Source organism: Scophthalmus maximus, chromosome 12 (assembly GCF_022379125.1).
Source record: "Scophthalmus maximus strain ysfricsl-2021 chromosome 12, ASM2237912v1, whole genome shotgun sequence".
Lineage (NCBI taxonomy): Eukaryota > Metazoa > Chordata > Actinopteri > Pleuronectiformes > Scophthalmidae > Scophthalmus > Scophthalmus maximus.
Window position 1 is genome coordinate 14040001 of NC_061526.1, and position 18538 is coordinate 14058538.

At 44.5% G+C, this 18538-nt stretch overlaps 1 protein-coding gene across 2 annotated transcripts in view; it reads left to right on the forward strand.

The window, feature by feature from the left end:
- LOC118285957 (proton myo-inositol cotransporter) overlaps positions 1-18538 on the forward strand; it is a 53699-nt gene that overhangs the window by 19077 nt on the left and 16084 nt on the right. For both annotated transcript variants that reach the window (XM_035609979.2, XM_035609969.2), the window contains one exon: positions 11411-11519. In XM_035609979.2, coding sequence (XP_035465872.2) covers positions 11411-11519 — 109 coding nt within the window. The remainder of the gene's footprint in view (positions 1-11410; positions 11520-18538) is intronic.

Below are 18538 nucleotides of genomic sequence, written 5' to 3' on the forward strand. Positions count from 1 at the left end.
CCAAATGTCCCATGTGGGAAATTATTGTGGAGGCTGCATTAGCAGAGGATGCAAAGCAAGGCAAGCTGCTTCTGATGAAAGCAGAGAGGGGGAGATTAGGGAATTATCTTTTCTCCTTACTCCAGTAATTGGTTTCTACCTCGGCCCTGCGTGGTCTAAAAACAAAGGTAGCCCGTGAATGCATTAAAACTCCACATTCAACTCATCCAATATTCTATTGCTCTTGCAAATTATTAATTCACTATTCATCAGCTGCGGAACGTCATTGATCTTGAACGAACTGGCAGGGAGATGGAGGTGTTCACACATTGTTCATCACGTCTTGATGAAAAATCAATACACTCGATGCACAAGTGCACTATGGGGATTGCTTTTTTGTGTTTTGTTTTTTTAATTTTCCGCAGAAATAATTGGTGAGCTTAAAAGTTATGAGAAGGGGTTAAATAAATGTTAAGCAGCTTACACATTGGAAAGTTGCCAGTATGAGAGGAGTTGCTAATGAGACGGTTAAATTGATTATTTCGGTAAATGCATTTCTCATGGGAAAAAAATACATTTTGAACAGGAAATGTAATCAGCTGTATAGCGAAAAGAAAAGATAAACGCTTGGAGTTTTGAATCTATTTTGCATGAGAAGATTAAAGAAACCACAATGGGTCAAGAGGAATTGAAAAGGCTTCAAAAACGACATTTTAAGGATATAGGTGTATACACTCTCTTACCAAGAGGTAGACGGGCAGTTTGATACCAGTCTCACTATTACTTGTCTCTCATCGCTCCCAAGAAATTAGCCTGTGTAAAGGCACAACCTATTGTTTTCACACTATTGTGTTTTTCATATGCATCGTTTTGTTAAAACGACATTTTAACATTTTAACAAACTTGGTTTTGTTAACTTTGGACACAGAAAGATGGTTCTCCATAGATTCCAATGTTGGTGATAAGCTAAGCTCACCATCTTCCACCTCCAGCCTTATATCTAAAGGCCAGACGTCAGTCTTCTCATCCAACCCTCAGCAAGAAAATTTCCCAAATTGTCATAGGCCTTCTATTCCTCTGAACGAGCTATTTGTAAATTTTTGCTTTCACTACATAGCTAACGTTAGGATTAACATCATAGACTGTATATAAAAAAATATACATAGCCACCGGGTCCGGAAAATGAAGTCAATGCGGAAGTGCCCGAAGCCTGTGTTCTCTGGAATGACCAGCAGGGGGCGACTCCCTGGTTGCAAAAAGAAGTCAGTTTCTATATATGTACTGCAACTTTTCCGCCCTTTGACTAATTGCCAATCACAATGGAGGAAAAAAAATGTAATTGCACCTGTGGAGGTTTTCATAAACAGGCAAAATGTGATTAAAATAAAAGCTACTTTCACATGTAGCCGTATTCTTCTGAAGATGCCGTTCCGTGGTCCCACGTGGTTTCCACACGCAGCGGCAGCAGAGGAGCTGTGTCTCATCCAGAAAGGCCTCATTCAATTAAAGAGCGTGTGTTGAATTGGTATGTTTGGGGTACATAAAGTCCAATGAGGCCTGACTGAAGATAACAAGCACAGAGATGGTTATGTCTCACATGTTCCATCGGTAGACGTGGCTTTATTAGTCAGTAAATTGTTTTCTTTTTTTGGCAAAATCATTATCCAAATAGGCTTTAATGGGAAACACGGAAATGAGAATTTCAGATGACATAGGTAATGGTGCCTATGTTTGCTGTCCCCCCCCAAGCCTCGTCAGCCCTCTTTTGTATGTTTTGTGTGTGTGTGTGTGTGTGTGTGTGTGTGTGTGTGTGTGTGTGTGTGCCCCTAAGGAAGACTCCTATAGGGCAGGTGTACAGCTGGGATGTCATGAATCTCAATAACTCATTTAGATTAATTACCAACAGACTGACTGAATGACCCCAGAGATTTCATTACTGGCCTTACCCATACGTGGGAATGGATAGATGGATGAGTGTGTGCGTGTGTGTGTGTGTGTGTGTGAGTGTGTGCGCAAGTGTTCATGTCTCCGGGTGGTGAGTGCAGCTATTGCAGCGGCGTTCAAAGGAAAGGATGCTCCACGAACCAATCCAGCAGAAAAAAATGCTAATATTTTATGAAAGCTGGAAGTTGAAGCCTAAGCATAAATCACCTCCAAGAGCCGATATGATTTTAAAATGATGATGTTTGGCGAAGTGTTACCTGCATAGCTACCCTCAGCTAATTTACTTTGTGTTGCAGGAGTAGCCGGATGCCTCTGTCAAGAAAAAACTGATGCTTATCAGCATGATGATGCAGGTTTATTACCGGTGACTGTATATCAAAATGGATGACACGTCTCCACCTCCTCCAACCGTACAAAAATAAGGCAAAATAGCCCACAAACGGAGGGGAGATGCATGTGATGATGAGTCCACAATGTCTGTCTATCGGGTACTTAAATTCAAACGCTCGGTTGTTCACAAAAGTCGCATCCCTCCGCGTCGTGGTATAAACCCCCGCCAAATATCAGATAATTGGTTGTGACTGGATCGGAAAGTTTTCCGCCGGGGGAAACCAGTGCCTAACGGAGGTTGATCCAGACCGTGTTCTTTGATGGAGGTTCATCACCTTTATCGCAGTCAGCCAGCAGCGGGGCGATCGAGACGCTGTGGCTCACTTTTGGAAGCTGTTACGTCGTCCATCTTTGTGTACAGCCATTGCTTATTAGGTCAATAAGTTTATATACGTGCTGCTCTTGATTAGATAACTTTCACATACTTTCATGACTGTGTGATGTATTGACTGTATTATAGTTATTCAGCTGGTTGCACAATAACAAGCAAAAGTGGTGAAAAAAAACGCACTGATCATCGCTCTGTCTAATTCATTGCACTTCTTAAAAACTTTGGATTTTAAAAAAAAAAAAAGGCCTTCCTTTGAACAATTCTGGAAATTGCAGACCTTTTGATACTTAGAAATGTAAAAAAAAAAAAAAAGAGTCCAAAATGAAAAAGCTGCCCACTGTAATAATTCAAAAAATAGAGTCTATCTCCACTGAAGCAATATACATATTGCGGCAGCGCTCTTCTCCGATCGCCTTCAGGAGACCAATCTCTGCAAGATCTGTCTCCCCAACACACATTTGTTTCCTTGCTCCACATTGAAAAACGCCTCGGGCCATTTCGAATAACTGCGCCAGCAGTTTGCGGGTACACGATAGGAAGTTTCAAAATCTCTCTGTTACGGCGTGTCTCTTTTCCCCTGAAATGAACTCTTCTGGTGGACCTTCTTGGGGCCCCAATGCAACTCCTTTTTCCCTATGTCCTTTTGTCCGCACCACACAATGTTCTGAGTATTTAGTTTTGCCCGAATAGATCAATGAGACATTGATCTATCTATTCTCCTTTTCGGAGGCTTTGCTTTGAGCCAAGTTGTCTCGGGCGCACCGTGATCCGCCGCCTCTCTGCTGTGTAGTACGATTGTTACAAAGTGTAAACCGCCCGGAGGCTTGCTCACACAAGAGGTGCAAAGTGACTCACGCAGAGAGGAGACGGTGTTTCAGGAGGTGAGGAGGTTTTTTTTCCGCCGCTAATCTCTTCACAGGTTTTCAGGCATACCCGAGGAGAAACTTTGTTCAAGAGTTACATCAGTAGTTTGTTACCTGTAGCTATTGTGCGCCGACTTAGATGCTCCCTGCAGCGTACGTGCCTAGGTTGTTCCTTGTTTTTAGTCTATTGATCTAATGAACCCTGTCTGTCACTGCCTGCTTGTCATTTACGACTGTCTGTCTTCATGCTTCTGCTTCATTTTCCTCTCTGGTGGACAATAATGGTCTATTCTTTTCTATTCTATTCTACTGGTGCGCAACTGTTTTTCTACATTAGCTTAGTTACAGACAACATAGCGACGCATGTAGATGCCGTCTGATTTATTTGAATTAAACAGTCCATGTTGGATGCCACGGCAGTTTAAACACCAGCAGGTTGATTATGGACGCCATCCAGTCGACTGCTGTTTCCAATGACAACATATCCATTCCCCCCCCTGGGGTTTTCCTCTCACCTCTACCTAACGTCCCACTTCTGTGACAGCAGCTTCTGTCTTTCTCAACCACCACATTTTCAAACTAAAACAGGGCCAGCAGCGTTTCCAAAAGACTCAGTTGTAGTCGTGTAAGTGTAACAAAAAGTTGTGTATCCTTACAACCAAAACGTAATAGTGTCTCTGCAGACTTACATCCCAAGCCGCGTCACTCGGCGACCGTGAAGGTCATCTGGGTACCTTTTGAAATGCAGATGACTCTCTCCTCCCCCCGCTGCTGGACAGACTCTTTCACCAATGAGTCTCTTAGCGTTGCCGATGTCGCCAGTCACTTTTGCTTTTGTGAGTCATGTTAGCCGTTACTCATCTTCTGCACAGACCTCGAACCAACCGTCTGCATTCAAAATGTGTGCCGTCTGTTTGGCGGTTGACTCTCGACTCGAGTGGAATGTGACCGAGCATTTATATCGTCCTCTGCAGAACCGACTGCCTCTATTATTTTCCACCCACCGTGTCAGTTATATCCAATTCAACACTGTAGTGAGATTTATCTTCATAGAAATGTAGCCTCAGTATGTAACTCAAGCGCTCTGCAGGACATGAAGCGAGTATAAAATACATAAATCCAGAAAGGTGTCCATAATACAAGGTTAAACTAAGAAAAGCACTAATTAACTCTTTCACACCAGATTCTGTCAACCCTATTAGGTTTTCTTTTTGTTTTAATAAAACAAACAGAAAAGAATAGCAAATCATGCATTAATAATGTAAATGCTGAAATCAAGCACGTAGAAGACGTTCTTGTCTTCTATCCTTAGAGATGAGGAAGTGAAGCCTTGTCCAACAGAGAAGTGAGACACAGTTTACTCAGCTACTTAAGTTGAGACGTTCTCCAGGAAATGTTTTCCTGCCAACCCCGTACATGTTTGAACACAGCAGGAAAACCTCCGTAAGGTTCACAGCGAGCGAGTGGGCGCTCTACCCAGGTGCCACCCCGTCACCTGTATGTTACGGACCCGTTCCTGCTGTTGTCTGAGCCGGGACAATCTCCTCCTCCTGCGTTCTTCATAAGTGAAACAGAAAATCACTGAGGTTGTTTTCAGACGTTAAAGTGTCCAGAAAAATTGGGTCTTTTTTGGGTATTTTTCACGGGAAAATATCCCCCAAGGCCAATTACCGCGCACGTTAAGCATGGTTAGTCGGTCCTGTCAGAATACTTCTTTTTATTCACACTTCAAACACAATGTCGCGAGAGAGCAGGGGAAAAAAGAAGGAGTAGAGGAACAAATATTCTGCAAATATTCACTTTGGTGAATTCAGTCTGGACCACAGTCAAAGACACACACTTGAAGCAGTAGAGTTAGAAACCTGGACACAGTTAAATATGTTTCTTAGCTGCACGTGCACTGACATTTTATGCCGTATGTTTTGTGATATGTAGATTAATGGTGATACGGAGGTAGGTTTTAGTTAGTTAGTAGTTTAGTTTGTCTATTTTAGCAGAAAAAAACGGAGGTTTTTCCAAATTTCCCATTGTCCCTCTAACCCTCCTCCACGAAAACGGACACAGAACGAAAGTGTTTAGCTTTAGTGCCATTGCCACTCCTGTGAACTGTGTCGAAGTGGATGTTTACCCGGGTCGCCCCCCCCGCCCCGTGGGTTCGAAGCAGCTCTTTAATAATTGAGCGAGGGGAGTTTTTGCAGGGGCAGATCCGTCATGAATCCTCCGCTGCGCCTGTCATGAGCCCTGCACAGGCAGATGGATGCTTTCACATAAGACAAGGGTGTGTGTGACAAAATGGGATACAGGAATTTAGAGCTGCAACAGTACTAAATGAATCGCCAACTATTTTGATTAATCGGTTCAAGTAGTTTTTATGTGGGAAGAAATTCTGTGATTCTAGCTTCTTCAATGTGAATATTTTCTGGTTTCTTTGCTCCTATATGACAGTACACCAAATATCTTATCGTCTTGGGGGTTTGGGAAAAACGATTGACATTTTATGACATTTTATGCACCAAACAACTAATCAATAAATCGATAATGAAAATAGTCATTAGTTGCAGCCCTACAGGGATTCATTCATTCATTTGTGTGTTGAAGCTATGAGTTGACATAAAGTGTCCATGATGCAACAGCAAAATATGCAAACATTATTTATAAGGCGTTGTGATTACAATCCATCTGTACTGGACGACTAGAGTTCACCCACTGAGCTGCCATCTGAGGGCGGCAAAAACAACTTCTGTTCAGAAAATGAAAAGAATTATGTGTTATCCTTGAACTTTTTCTTTTTATTTGCCGTGTTACTCTCTGTCTGATGATGGACGGGCACGTCTGCAGGGAGAGTCGTCTGAGCGCTGAATAATAGAAAATCTCAGCTGGAAAATCGGACGGAGTTTAAAAATGCATGCACCTTTGTGTCGCGTACTCCGCTCGGCCTCAGGCGCCCCTGCTGGTACAATCCCGATTCATAATCAGCCGCCGACTTTTCAACACTTTTTAAGCCAAAAATGGAAGAAAAAAAAATAAAAGTTACACTTGCCTGGCTTGGCTTGTTTCCATTTCTTTCTCTGATTTAGAGAAGGGGCCACATTTGGAGTCATTGAACATGTTCAACACCAGAAAGCCACGGCGCATTGGTTTGATACAACCTCATCCGGGGTTGTCTCGGCTTTTCTCTGGTTTTCCAACTGTGTAAAAAAAAAAATGAAGGCACGCAGAAAGTTAGCCATCGAGGAACCGTGTGCTGCATGTTCTCACGGGAGTAAAACAAAGCAATCAGATGTGAGGGAATGAAAGGGGTCACACATTTCAGGGACAGGAGAAGCAGATTGTCGTGGTCAGAGATGGAGCTGCACAGTTCCGACGGTGTGAATAGAAGTCTGCTGCACCAGCTGCTGCATCAAGACGTAAAGCACCGGCTGCAGCTTCATAGGCTTTTCTCCCACCTGCTGCATCTGCCCAGCGTTTGAAAATCTTTGCTGAATATTCGGGCCATTGTAATTTTACTTAGGAAATTCCAGCTGCCGATCGCAATGTTGATAAAGTGTGTTAATGCTGAATTAGTATACGCTCCAACACCGCTGTTGTGTAATTTTTATCTTCAGTCCCTGTCTGTGTGTGACCCCGTCTGTCCTCTGTCTCTGGGCTCCTGGCAACCGCCGGCCCCTCAGCGCCCTCGCGTCGACACAGCTGCTCCCCCGCGCCCCGCAGACAGGAGGCGTAGATATTGGCGAGAGTTCGACCAGCTCCACTTAAAGAGATGCTTTTACGTGACGCTGGCGAGTCCGTGGTAATTCTAAGTAACCCAGGGGATCCAAGACCTCCGCTTTCATCCACATATCGCGTACATGACGATATCTAAACATGGCCACGCGGGCACTTATGTCAGCTCCAGGTGTAAGTGACAGGGGAATTCCTACCTGACTGCCATCTTCTTTGGCTGATTTGATCGTCCTTCTTCTTCTTCTTCTTCTTCTTCTCCTTCCTCCCTCTTCACATGCCACACCTACACTTTGGGTTAAGTTGTGGATATTATTGGCTGCCAGGGAATACAGCCCAAAGAGCACAGAACCGTGTCAATAGAATTGAGAAGTCTAAGTGTCGTCTTAAGTGGTCAATTGGGACATGGAGATGTTCTGCTGGGATTTTAATTAACCCAGCGCACCTTCGAAACCGTCCTTACTGGACTATAAAGTAGAATGTGGACATTATTTTTCATGCCAATCCAAGCCAGGCACCTCCTGGCTGTAGCTTCATATTTAGCGTAAAGACACAAAAGGTGGCCTCGTACGCGTGAGTGAATCACAAGCGAACATGTAGGACACGGCACTTTCCCTTAGCAATTTGGTGAAGCACAAAATCCCATTTTCAATTCGCTCTAAGTCCCGAACTTCTGTGTTGCTCTTGACCGCGTCGAGCGCGAGGTTTCGCGTGAGAGAGGGGGCGAGGAGGCCGGGAAGAGTGCGGAGGAAATAATTAGGGGAGAGAGGGGGAGGCGGGAGGGGCCGCACATTGCCTGCTTCAGTCTTTGATTGCAGTTACACAAGTGAAGCCCGCTCCCAGCCACTCACTTCGTCAGGACATAATGATTGGACTGATAGAAAGTGCTATTCTTGGCCGCCTTAAAAGCCGTGGCATTGATATTTCCCCCCTGTGCTCGCACAAAAGATTTGTAAAATCGATATTTGAAATCGGTAATCATCACTTCCGTGAATGGAGTGTTCCATCAGGTTCTTTGTTCCTCCACTACCCCCCCCCGTTCTCTCCCGCTGTATATTTCATCCTATCAGGCCGACTGTGGCACGCGTTTGAAGTGTGAATAAAAATAAATATTCTGACAGGACTAACCATGCCTAACGAGCGCAGTAATTGGCCTTGGGGGTCACCGCACAGAGGAGTTAGGGGTTTCTCCCGAAAGCCAAAGAGGAGAGCTAATTGGAGACTCCGAGGCCGAATATCAAAAGAGGAAGGGAGACGGACCTGGTTCTCATTAAAGACACACCTCCAGTCTTCCCCTGCTCACTCTCTAAACAAACCGTATTATGGATCTCCGGGACGTGATGTTATCAGTCATTTCTGTATTGACGGGGGATCGACGTGGATCTGTGCAGGTGGAATGATCACAGAGCTCAGGTGGACAGATTGACACAAGAAAAGAGTCTTTGGTGTGACCTCCGTGCGTGTATACGGCTCATCTCAGGAACTGCTGCGTCGTCATACTTTATCTTTTTATTATTCACGCATTTAACCATAAACAACACCTCCAATGCATCCATTTTTTGCAAAGCACGTTTCATATTCCAAATGGAGCTGTGTAAACAGTGGGTACTGCGATACGGAAACACGTGAAGCAGATATTGTTTGAAAGCGTCAGCGTGAGTACTGCAATTACCGCAGCAGTGCGAGGCTTTAATCACGGCGCTTGTGGCCTTGCAGGCATTTCTTTTTTCTTTTTTTTGTCACCAACCTTCATTTTTTTAATATCTCAATCTGATTAAATCACAGTTGGGTGGTGTGTCCAGCTGAGGAAATGAAATTGTGGGTTGTGTGTGTGTGTGTGTGCGTGCGTGTTTGTATTTGTGTGAACAATCCCTGTTACTTACTGTATGTGCGTATGTTTTGCTTATGACCAGCCCTTTGGTCTTCTGCGATTCTGTGTGGAAAAAGAGAGCGAGAGCTAAAAAATAGAGAGAAGAAGATCTGTCTGCTCGTAAAATCGATTGCATCTGAATGTGAGTTTGGCAGGGTAAATTTAGCTCTTCTTCTGGTTCCTCCCCGGGCGGCCGCCAGGTCTCAGTTCTCATGATACTTGATTCGGCCCATGAATCCTGACTTCCCCTGTTTGCTTATCAGATTAAGAGTCCTCCGCTCCGGTCTCTGGGGCTCGACCAATCTCGCTCCACCTGGTTAGCGCCATGGAAATGGCTCAACCCATAAATTAATCACTTCCTCTTGCACTGTTTGAGGCATGAGCTTGAACATTGGCTTTGAGAAGCTGAATCCAAACAGCTCCTGGGAGAAACATACAGTAGCTCACTGAGAACACCATTATGGCATAAAAACTGTTTCGATAGCGACCTACTATTAACTGTATTTTTATCCCTGTATATTTGTAATCCACGCAGTCTAAGGGATTCATTTTACCTTGACCTTTTATCTTTAGGTCAAGTTCCAACTTATTCAGGGTCTCTAATTTCCCATTGGTGTGATTTTGTTAGTAGGATGAAGTTACGTAGCATTTTAGTTCCAGTTCCTTTGGTTGTTTGACAAATGACTACACCTGAAGAAAGAAGTGCAGTAAGAAAAAACACATTTTGTACCATTTTATGTAACCAAAGCTGTTTGTAATGTAGTTTCTTCTCATCATGTCGATAACACAAAAGGCCATTTTAATTGTGATTAATCAATAACCAGACAAACGCAACGGTGACAGTGAGAATCAGATGCGTTCATGGCCACACACTTGTCCTCCTCAAGTTATGGAAAATGCTTTGATAACTCAAAAGTCAAAAAGTTCTGACATTAACATGTTGAGGGCAGTTGAACAAATGATATTTCCTGATAAACATACAAAGATTATTCATTATCGAGTGGGAATTTTGCTGTTTTCCATAAATATGAACACTGCTTTTTTTCACATTATACCCAGTTGAATAACACAAACCCCAATAAAATATATTTGCAGATCCTGCTTGCATGCAGCAATTTTAGCTTGTGCTTGAACGGCACACAAGGAAAGAAAAGTAGGTGTTAAATCAAGGCTAAATTCAAGACTTTATATAAAAATGATTTATTGTAAAGTTACATTTTTTTCATCACTGCCTCTGCCAATTGCCTCTCAGTTTCGTTTTTTCAAGGTTGTGAAGTGGCTTCTGCGGCTAAAATGTGAGAAAAGAAGTTGCAAAGGACCTTTCAGCATCTCGGGAATTGAAAGGAATCGAAAGTGTGACTGGCGGCCATCGAAAGGAAGGCCTAAGTGCCTTCAGGAGTCTGGTCTGCTCGTCAAACAGCTAAAGGAGATGTCCACTGGCCCTCCCACACACAGCTGCTCCCAGTTAATCACTCATATGTGCAGGCTCATGCCATGCTTGTTTATGATAATATGTACGTTCTTGTGTATCCTGGCGCTACCTGTGTGTGTGTGTGTGTGTGTGTGTGTGTGTGTGTGTGTGTGTACTAAGGCTTGTTTATCTGATCTCTCTGCTGTCTGTGTCTCCCATCTTTAGCCGACAGCTCCATGCACGACTCTCCTCCTATTCAGACTTCTCCTCCAAATTGGGAACCGCCTCTGTGTGTTTGTTTGTGTGTGTGTGTGTATGTGTGTGTGTATATGTTGGAAACAGTCCGACTCTGCGGCTGAGCCAAATTGGGATTCGGCAGGCCAAAGCTGGCGTCAAATAGTTGTTTCATCCCAAAATGAGTTATCCAACATCTGAAAAAAAAAGAAAAGAAAAAAGCTTCTGTGCTAAGCTGTTCCTCAAGAGAGACAATTTTCCGGAATCACAGGGAGGTCAGAGGTCAGAGCCTCTGCGACGCACGCGGATGAGATCAAAGAGGATCGAACCCGCAGTAGGTCTTCCAGTTTGAGGACAGTATAACTCATTTTGCCAAGCCGATGCTCCAATCATTCAACTATTATGAATATTATTATGAAACACAAGCGGCAAAACAAAGGAAATATTCTTATTCGCAGTCTTGGCGGTAAATCAGAACATTGGTACGATTGTCTGTAAACAAAATATTAAGGTACAGCAAGCAGCTGGTAAGCAGCCAGGGTCTTTCTCTTCTCATGATGTGTAGCCTATTCATTTTATTCTTTTCATTCAACTCTGTTAAAACCGAGTGTGTCCCCCGCTGAGTTTGAAATTAATTTCTCGCTGTGCCTCTCTGCTTGTGCCTCCAGACGGCCCCGTGATCTGGCGGATGCTGACCTACCCCCCGACTCGACGAGCCCTCCTGGTGGGCTGCGGTCTTCAAATGTTCCAGCAGCTCTCCGGGATCAACACCGTCATGTGAGTCAAAAGTATCCGCTCTAAAAGTTGAGGTCCTGTCGCCCAGTTCAGGTCTGAGTCGTTCCCCCGGGCAGCGCCATGACAACGGACCTATCAAAACTGCGCAGAGGACGATGGAACAAGAGCACTAACCGCTGGTAGTTTCAAAGTGCACATGGTTGTCAAGGATTCACGATCTGATGCCAAGTCCTTTTGGGCCACTGCGGTTTCAGTCGCGGTCTAATGTGTTGGCAAGTTTTTTAAAATGTACATCTGTGCCGGCTGCCTGCGGCACGCGCACGGCCGTGGTGACAGGTTTGTGAAAGGAGAGTTGAAAAAAACCTCATGCTCCCAAGTTCTCAGTTACAAGGCCAATTACACTGTGCGATTATTTTCGTAACACTACCGTGAATCCGTTAATATTTTTCTTCCCCTGCTTCATCCACATCAATTCCATGTTGATTCCTCTTTTTCTGCCTAGAAAATAAACCATATACAGTAGCAGGTTTGTCATACGGTATTTACGGTGTTTCCCCTCTCAACTTTCTTTGGTTTAATTTCAATATGTTAGCCTTCCAAAAATCAAGGGTCGAAATGAAGGGTCACAAGATAAACCAAGGGGGTCGAGAGAGAGAGGATTACATTATTGCTTCCAATGAAGAAAATAAATCAACTGAACCTGCGTTGTGGTAAGGGTGTCACTCACTTTACACTCTGAGAGCATATAGTTGCAGGCCTGACGGCTGTGTTATCAATTTTCTATTAATTTTCCATACACTGACCATGAAAGAGAGAAGAGAGAAAAAAACAACAACAACTTGGCCGGTGCAGAGAATACGCAGCTTTATTTGTCCAGGCTCAGCTTGTTCAGCCTCCAGACTAAAGCAACTGGTGTTCACAATGATTTTCTGAAAGATTCTTTTTGTTGTTATATTATTTGGGGGTTTATTTTCGTCCTAATCATTCATTCAACAAAAAGACACGTTTAAAAAATGTGTCCTTTTGTACTACTGACATTTGAACATCCACGACATATTTTTACGTCAATCTGATATGAAAAACATAAACACACTGAGCAATTACATATATGAAAATCTATTTACCTACCTAAAATGTACAGGTGAAGCTGTGTGCCTTAGGTCGAGGACTCTAGTGTTGCTTGCTCATAGAAAAGGAGCGTGCGCGTGATCTTTTTCATCTCCTCCACCCTCGGGGGTTAATCAAAACAGCGCTGTGACACTTGACTCTGACTCTGCGTGTCACCTGCCTTCCCATCCGACACAAACGGTGGGGATCTAGACAAACGTATGTATTCGGTTTGGCAGGGCAGTTATTAAATCACAAAATATTTCTTTCATCTCTCATAACACACCGTACACCGGGGAGCAGGGGCCTCGTTGCGTTACTGCCCACTTCCCTCTTTTATTCCTCTTTATCTTTCCATCCGAGGAGATTGTGTCATCTGTCTCCGTCTCACCTCCCCTCGGAGATGAACTATATTCCAGGCTCTGTAAACAATCTGTGGATATGTGCTGTTGCTTGGCAACCAGCGGAGGTGAGGGTAATGGGATGAGCGCGTGCGCGCTTGTGCGAGCGAGCGCGTGTGTGCATGCGTGTGCGATTTCATTTGGACTGCAGCGTCTGCACATGTGCACCTGTGTGTGTGTGTCTGACATATGTGTGCTCACGCGGGTGTGTGTGTGTGTGTGTGTGTGTGTGAGAGGCTAAAGGTTTGGCCGTTTTGCATGTGTGTGCGCTCGTGTCTCGAGACATCCAGCTGCGGTCGGCAGAGGTGACACTCTGGATCTGTCACAGATCTCTTCATCGGTCTCGCTGAAGGCCCGCCTCTCTTACTGTATATTCATCTCCATCTCCTGTTGCCGACAGCGGAGGGGACACACTCGCTCTGTCCCTGTTCCCCCCTCTCTTGTCTCCCTGACTCGTGCGTCCGCCGGTCTTCCAGTATTTCTGAAAAGCCCATCTCCTGCTAGTTCGTCTGTGTCAGTGGTGACCCACTTACACTGACCATTAATCTCCCTTCGATCAATATGTTGCCGAGATTGTGTTGTGTTCACAATTGGCGTCAAAAAATGTGTCTCCTTTCTCCAAATTGAAATCTGATTGTCCTCTCATTTGCAAAAAAAACGCACAAAAAACACCCACTGAGGTTTTCCTTTGGTGATAATTACATCTTTCATTCAGGCATTAGAGGCCCCATCCTGCTGACAATCAATTTTTGACAACGGTGTCTCCGTTTGAGTCGGTTGCTGTTTGTTTCGTGTGGTTGGTATTGTTTTGGGTCACTGCAAGGCGACATATGAGAGTAACAATTCCTTGTTGAAGACCACTGCAGTTCTTGCGAATTATTAGGTCTTCAGTCATGTCGAAGGTGCATCTACCAAAATCAATGCGGCATTTATGCATTAAACTAACAAACAATAGTTGATTTGAAAATGGTCTTGTTCAAATGGGTGCAACACAATTAACAGGAACACAGTGCTAAATTATCATAGTCACAGATTACAAAATATCAAATACATATCAACCTCCAAGTCATGAATGGTCTCTCTGAGGGCTTCGGCATTACATGGAATAGGCTGACTTTCAACGTGATTAAACACAAAGTTAGTGGATATAATTTCATTATTCATTACGACATTCCTGAGATTGCCCTGAGTCGGCCTAAAGTGTGGCGGGAATCTTTCCCGTTCATCCCGCATGACTCGAATGTGGCACCGGGAGAGATCCAATCGTGGAAAATGGGTGAAAGCGTCTGCGTGGGTCGACCATGTCCTCCGGTGGAGGTGGTTTGCACAGTGAGAGTCAAACATCCAATGGGTGCATTTATACTCCAGGGGTTTATATTTATATTTGGTTTTTTCTATCCAATCATCGAGGGTGTGTTCACTGCTGATGTGACTGCTGTGATGATGAAACTGTCATTTGGACAAAATGCCTGTGGTTGTCAGAGCGTCAGTATCTGGGAAAAAAACAAAGTGTAGACAGTAGAGACGTGTTAGTTCTAAGATAAGGTTATGATGAACTGCTGATAGAAGCAGCAGACAGGTAAACAGACATGACTACAAGGAGCAGCAAAAAGCGTTTAGTACAACTCATTGTCACAGGTCACTAACAGGAAGCAATGTGCAGCGGTAGGGTGTACAGGACAGGGAGGTCTAAGTGTAAAATTTTGTTCAAAGCTTGATGAACATGCTGTAATTCCAAACAATATGAGTGTAAAGTCATGAGAATAACAGTTTATGTGGCAGCAACTTTCCAAAGTCTTGTTTTATGTTGAATTCAGAGGCCGAGTGTTGGCTGCTGGAAATTGATGACTGGTTAAAACTGTTGCCCTCTGACACACTATATTTATTCCTCCTAATGTTGTCCAGCTCCTTATATGGCGACTAATGAGGAAGTCAATGATTTGTATCTTACGACGTATTAGAAAACCATTAAGAAAAACGATAGGACTAAAATTACACTATATCGACTTAACATCCAGTGAAATCAGAATGTCCAAGGCCTCCATCGCCTCCGAAAATTTGTCAGAAAACACCGTCACAGCTCAGGAACTCGGAGCTTTCGGAGAGTTTCGAGGTGAACGCAACAAGAGGGACGCCCTCGACTCACTCAAAGGCAGCAATCGCGCTAATTCCTCAACATTCACCGATTGATTGTCAACGCTTCTCTGTCTTCCAGCCGGCATTTCTTCCGTCCGTGCCTGTCTGTATTAGTCACAATACCCCCCCCCCCCCAGCACCGATGTGTCTCCTCCTGTGTGCTTTCTTATCGCTGTATACTTTCCCAGCCGCCCGTCTCCTACCTGGCTTTTTTTGTTCCCTTTTGAGGAGAGCTGCCAGGCCAGCCCTATTAGCCTTGGGGAGATGTAAAGGAGGTGCAGGGAGCCAGTAAATCAGCCGGGCTTAGAGACAAGCTCCACTCTCCCTGTCCCCAGCTGCTTTCCCTGATTAAAACCACCGAGCTGGCACGGAGAAAGAAGCAAAAGGGCAGTGAGAGAAGCTGGCAGACTGGACCAAAAAGAAATAAAAAAGAGGGGAAAAAACGCAGACCAAACTCGAACGGCACACATTATCTGTTACTCTGCTCCGACACTCCTCTCTCTCTCTCTCTCTCTCTCTCTCTCAAGTTGGGACCTTGACAGGAACAGATTGTGACGTTCACAGATTCTCCTCACTGGTGTAGTACGCTCAGACGCAGGTTCAATTTGAGATCCTCCCTTCAGTGATCCTGGAAGAAAAAGCTTTAAGAAACTGAGCCGTAGTCCTCAGCAGCGGAATAAGGGCGAAGGAGTGGAGCTGGATTTGTAATCGAAGCCAGCCAGCTCAACCAATAACACTTTCACCAACTAAATAAAACCATTTGATTTGGTTGGTTAACAAACTTGCCACAGATCTGCCTCACTCAGAAAGATCATCGCTGCCCTGCCCAGTCTGGAAAATACACTCTTTCCGCCAACAGGGAGCGGGCTGTCGGACTGTTCTGAGCGTTTCGACCAAATGAAAACTGGTTTCGGAACCTGAAAGTTGGTTCGGAGCTTGCACCCAAAAATACGTGGCGTCAACAGCGGTCGCTTAGTTGTCGTTGCAAGGCTTTTTATTTCTTATCTTGCCAGTGCTCGTCTTCTACGACTTCTTATCATGAGAAGTTGGTCCATGCTTGTATTTTGAAGGTGAAAAAACTGTCTTCAATAGCAGAACGAAAGGCTCACAACTTATCGATACTTCCGTTGTGTCCTTCTTTGGTGATGCGTCCATGATTACAATGTTGCTGCTCAAAACCGGTGGAAACGCAAAGGCCGGTTCACTGGACGACACCAAAGTTCAAATAATCCTGAAGGGGACCTGGTTCAAGAACCAGTTGCCTGTCGTCGGAACCTTACAGGTCATCGAGTGGATCCCTGTTATGTCACTTGTTCAGTGAGGTAGTCTTTTTTTCGAAAAAGATTTTAATAAGAATTTTGGTCATAAGGTCAAAAGTTCACAATAGATTTCTTTTATTTCCCTGTTTGGAGGTCACATTCTTGTAATTGGGCCTCAGGTGCACGGGAAAAGGAGGTGCTGCGAGGAGGCTGGCGGACCGCCAGAGGAGCAGATTGTGACAGAGAGGGCTTGTAAAGCAGAGCAAAGGGTGCGCGACGGAGACGGGCCACTTTCACGTGAGTTCTGGAGAATCCAGGAGCCGTTCATCTCTCAGTGTCCCACCGGGATTCCCTCTTTGTTCCCTTCGCTTACTGCTGGGGTCAGACTGCGAGTCTGTTGAGACGGTGATGTCGAGGCCGAGAGACATGACAGACTGTACCGGAAGGTAAGCGCAACTAATTTCCGTGGACGGGAAAGTAAACAAACATGGCATCCAAAGTCTTGTGCTCGGAAATCCTAAAACCTCTTCTTCTGATAGTTTCCAAACTCACCTGACGGCCTATGTCTTCCCGGGTCAGGCTATTATCAGTCTGATATAGTCTGACCTTGGCATAACATGACACAACAGTCTGCCAAATGGAAATGTCATCTCAGCTGAAGCTGATCAGGTTCCTCTTCCAAATCCTATTCCTACTCTCCAAAATCACAAATCACTTGCAAATTTGTTTTTCTCGCCGGTGGCAGTGTGCTGAGTAATCACACGCATTTATGCAGACAAGTTCAGAAGAACTTCATCCAAACTCTCGGTGACACTACAGCAAAAAAACACACAACGGCTGAATACGCCATAGTGAGCACCCACAATCGCAGGCGACAATCACAGAAGGCTGCACTGCGGGACTCAATGGTCGTTATTTTACTCAAACTAATATGAAACGCAACTCATGAGCTGACAGGTGGGTAAATGACCTCCTGTGACTTCCCATTGGCTCCTTTGAATATCATCACTAAGAACACGCAGCCACACTGTAAACGCATATCATCATAAGCAGTGCATACACAAGCATATTTGGATTTTGCCAAAGTCGCATCCACGCAATGCAGTCGAGCACAAACAGCCCAGTCAATCTCGATGAAAACCCTAATCAACACGTTGACACTTTATCCCAAAGAGTGCTCAGCAGCCCCCAGTCGACACGGCGGCACTCTAACATGAATATGTGCACCTGATATCATGGCCGATCCATCTAAACAAGTCAATTTTCCACAGAGCCGCCGCAGAAGCACGGCGGGGAAAAAAAGGAAAAATGTAACGGTTTGATTTATGTGACCAATGATGAAAAGCTGCAGAAAACACTCGGGCTTGTTGTCTGCAGTGCATCAAAGGATTTTGAGTAATTGCAGACATATATATATATATATATATATATATATATATATATATATATATATATATATTTATTTTTTTCACTGAAATTTGCGGAAAAGGCCTCGTGACAGGTACAAGCACATGCATGGTCACACACACATTATGTGTTTGGTGTCAGACCCTCTCTCTCTCTCAGGACTCTGGTTGATATATATATATATATATATATATATGTGTGTGTGTATATATATATATATATATATATATATATATATATTTATAACCTCCCTGCCCCCTCACACACAAACTCACAGTCACACGCTGGCCTGTCACAGAAGCCTCTATGATGAGAGATGTGTCTGTCAATAATACATCTCTCAGGAACCAAACAAAATGTGTCAAGTGCTGCGTCTGCTCGTTGCCTGAGCTGCGTCCCCGCAGTATCTCCCTGCCACTAGAGGAAGGGATTGATTGGTGCGTTGTCTTCTTCATCCACCTTTTTGCTTTCTGTTTTTCAGTCCCAAACGCACAACAGTGGGGTTCAGCAGCAGCGGGTCAATTCAGATATCGTCCCTCCCCATTAGCAACCAAATCATTTTCGATTCAATTAGTCACGTGATTCTAGCGTGCAAAGGTCACTACAGGCCGGCGAGGACTGCTGTGCATGTGTGTGTGTGTGTTTGCATCTTGTCCTGTCGGGTCCTCGGACTGTGTTGAAAAGAAGGAAGAGGAGGAGGGCGGATGGAGAAGATGACAGTAATGATGATGAGGTGGAGGACGGAGCGGGG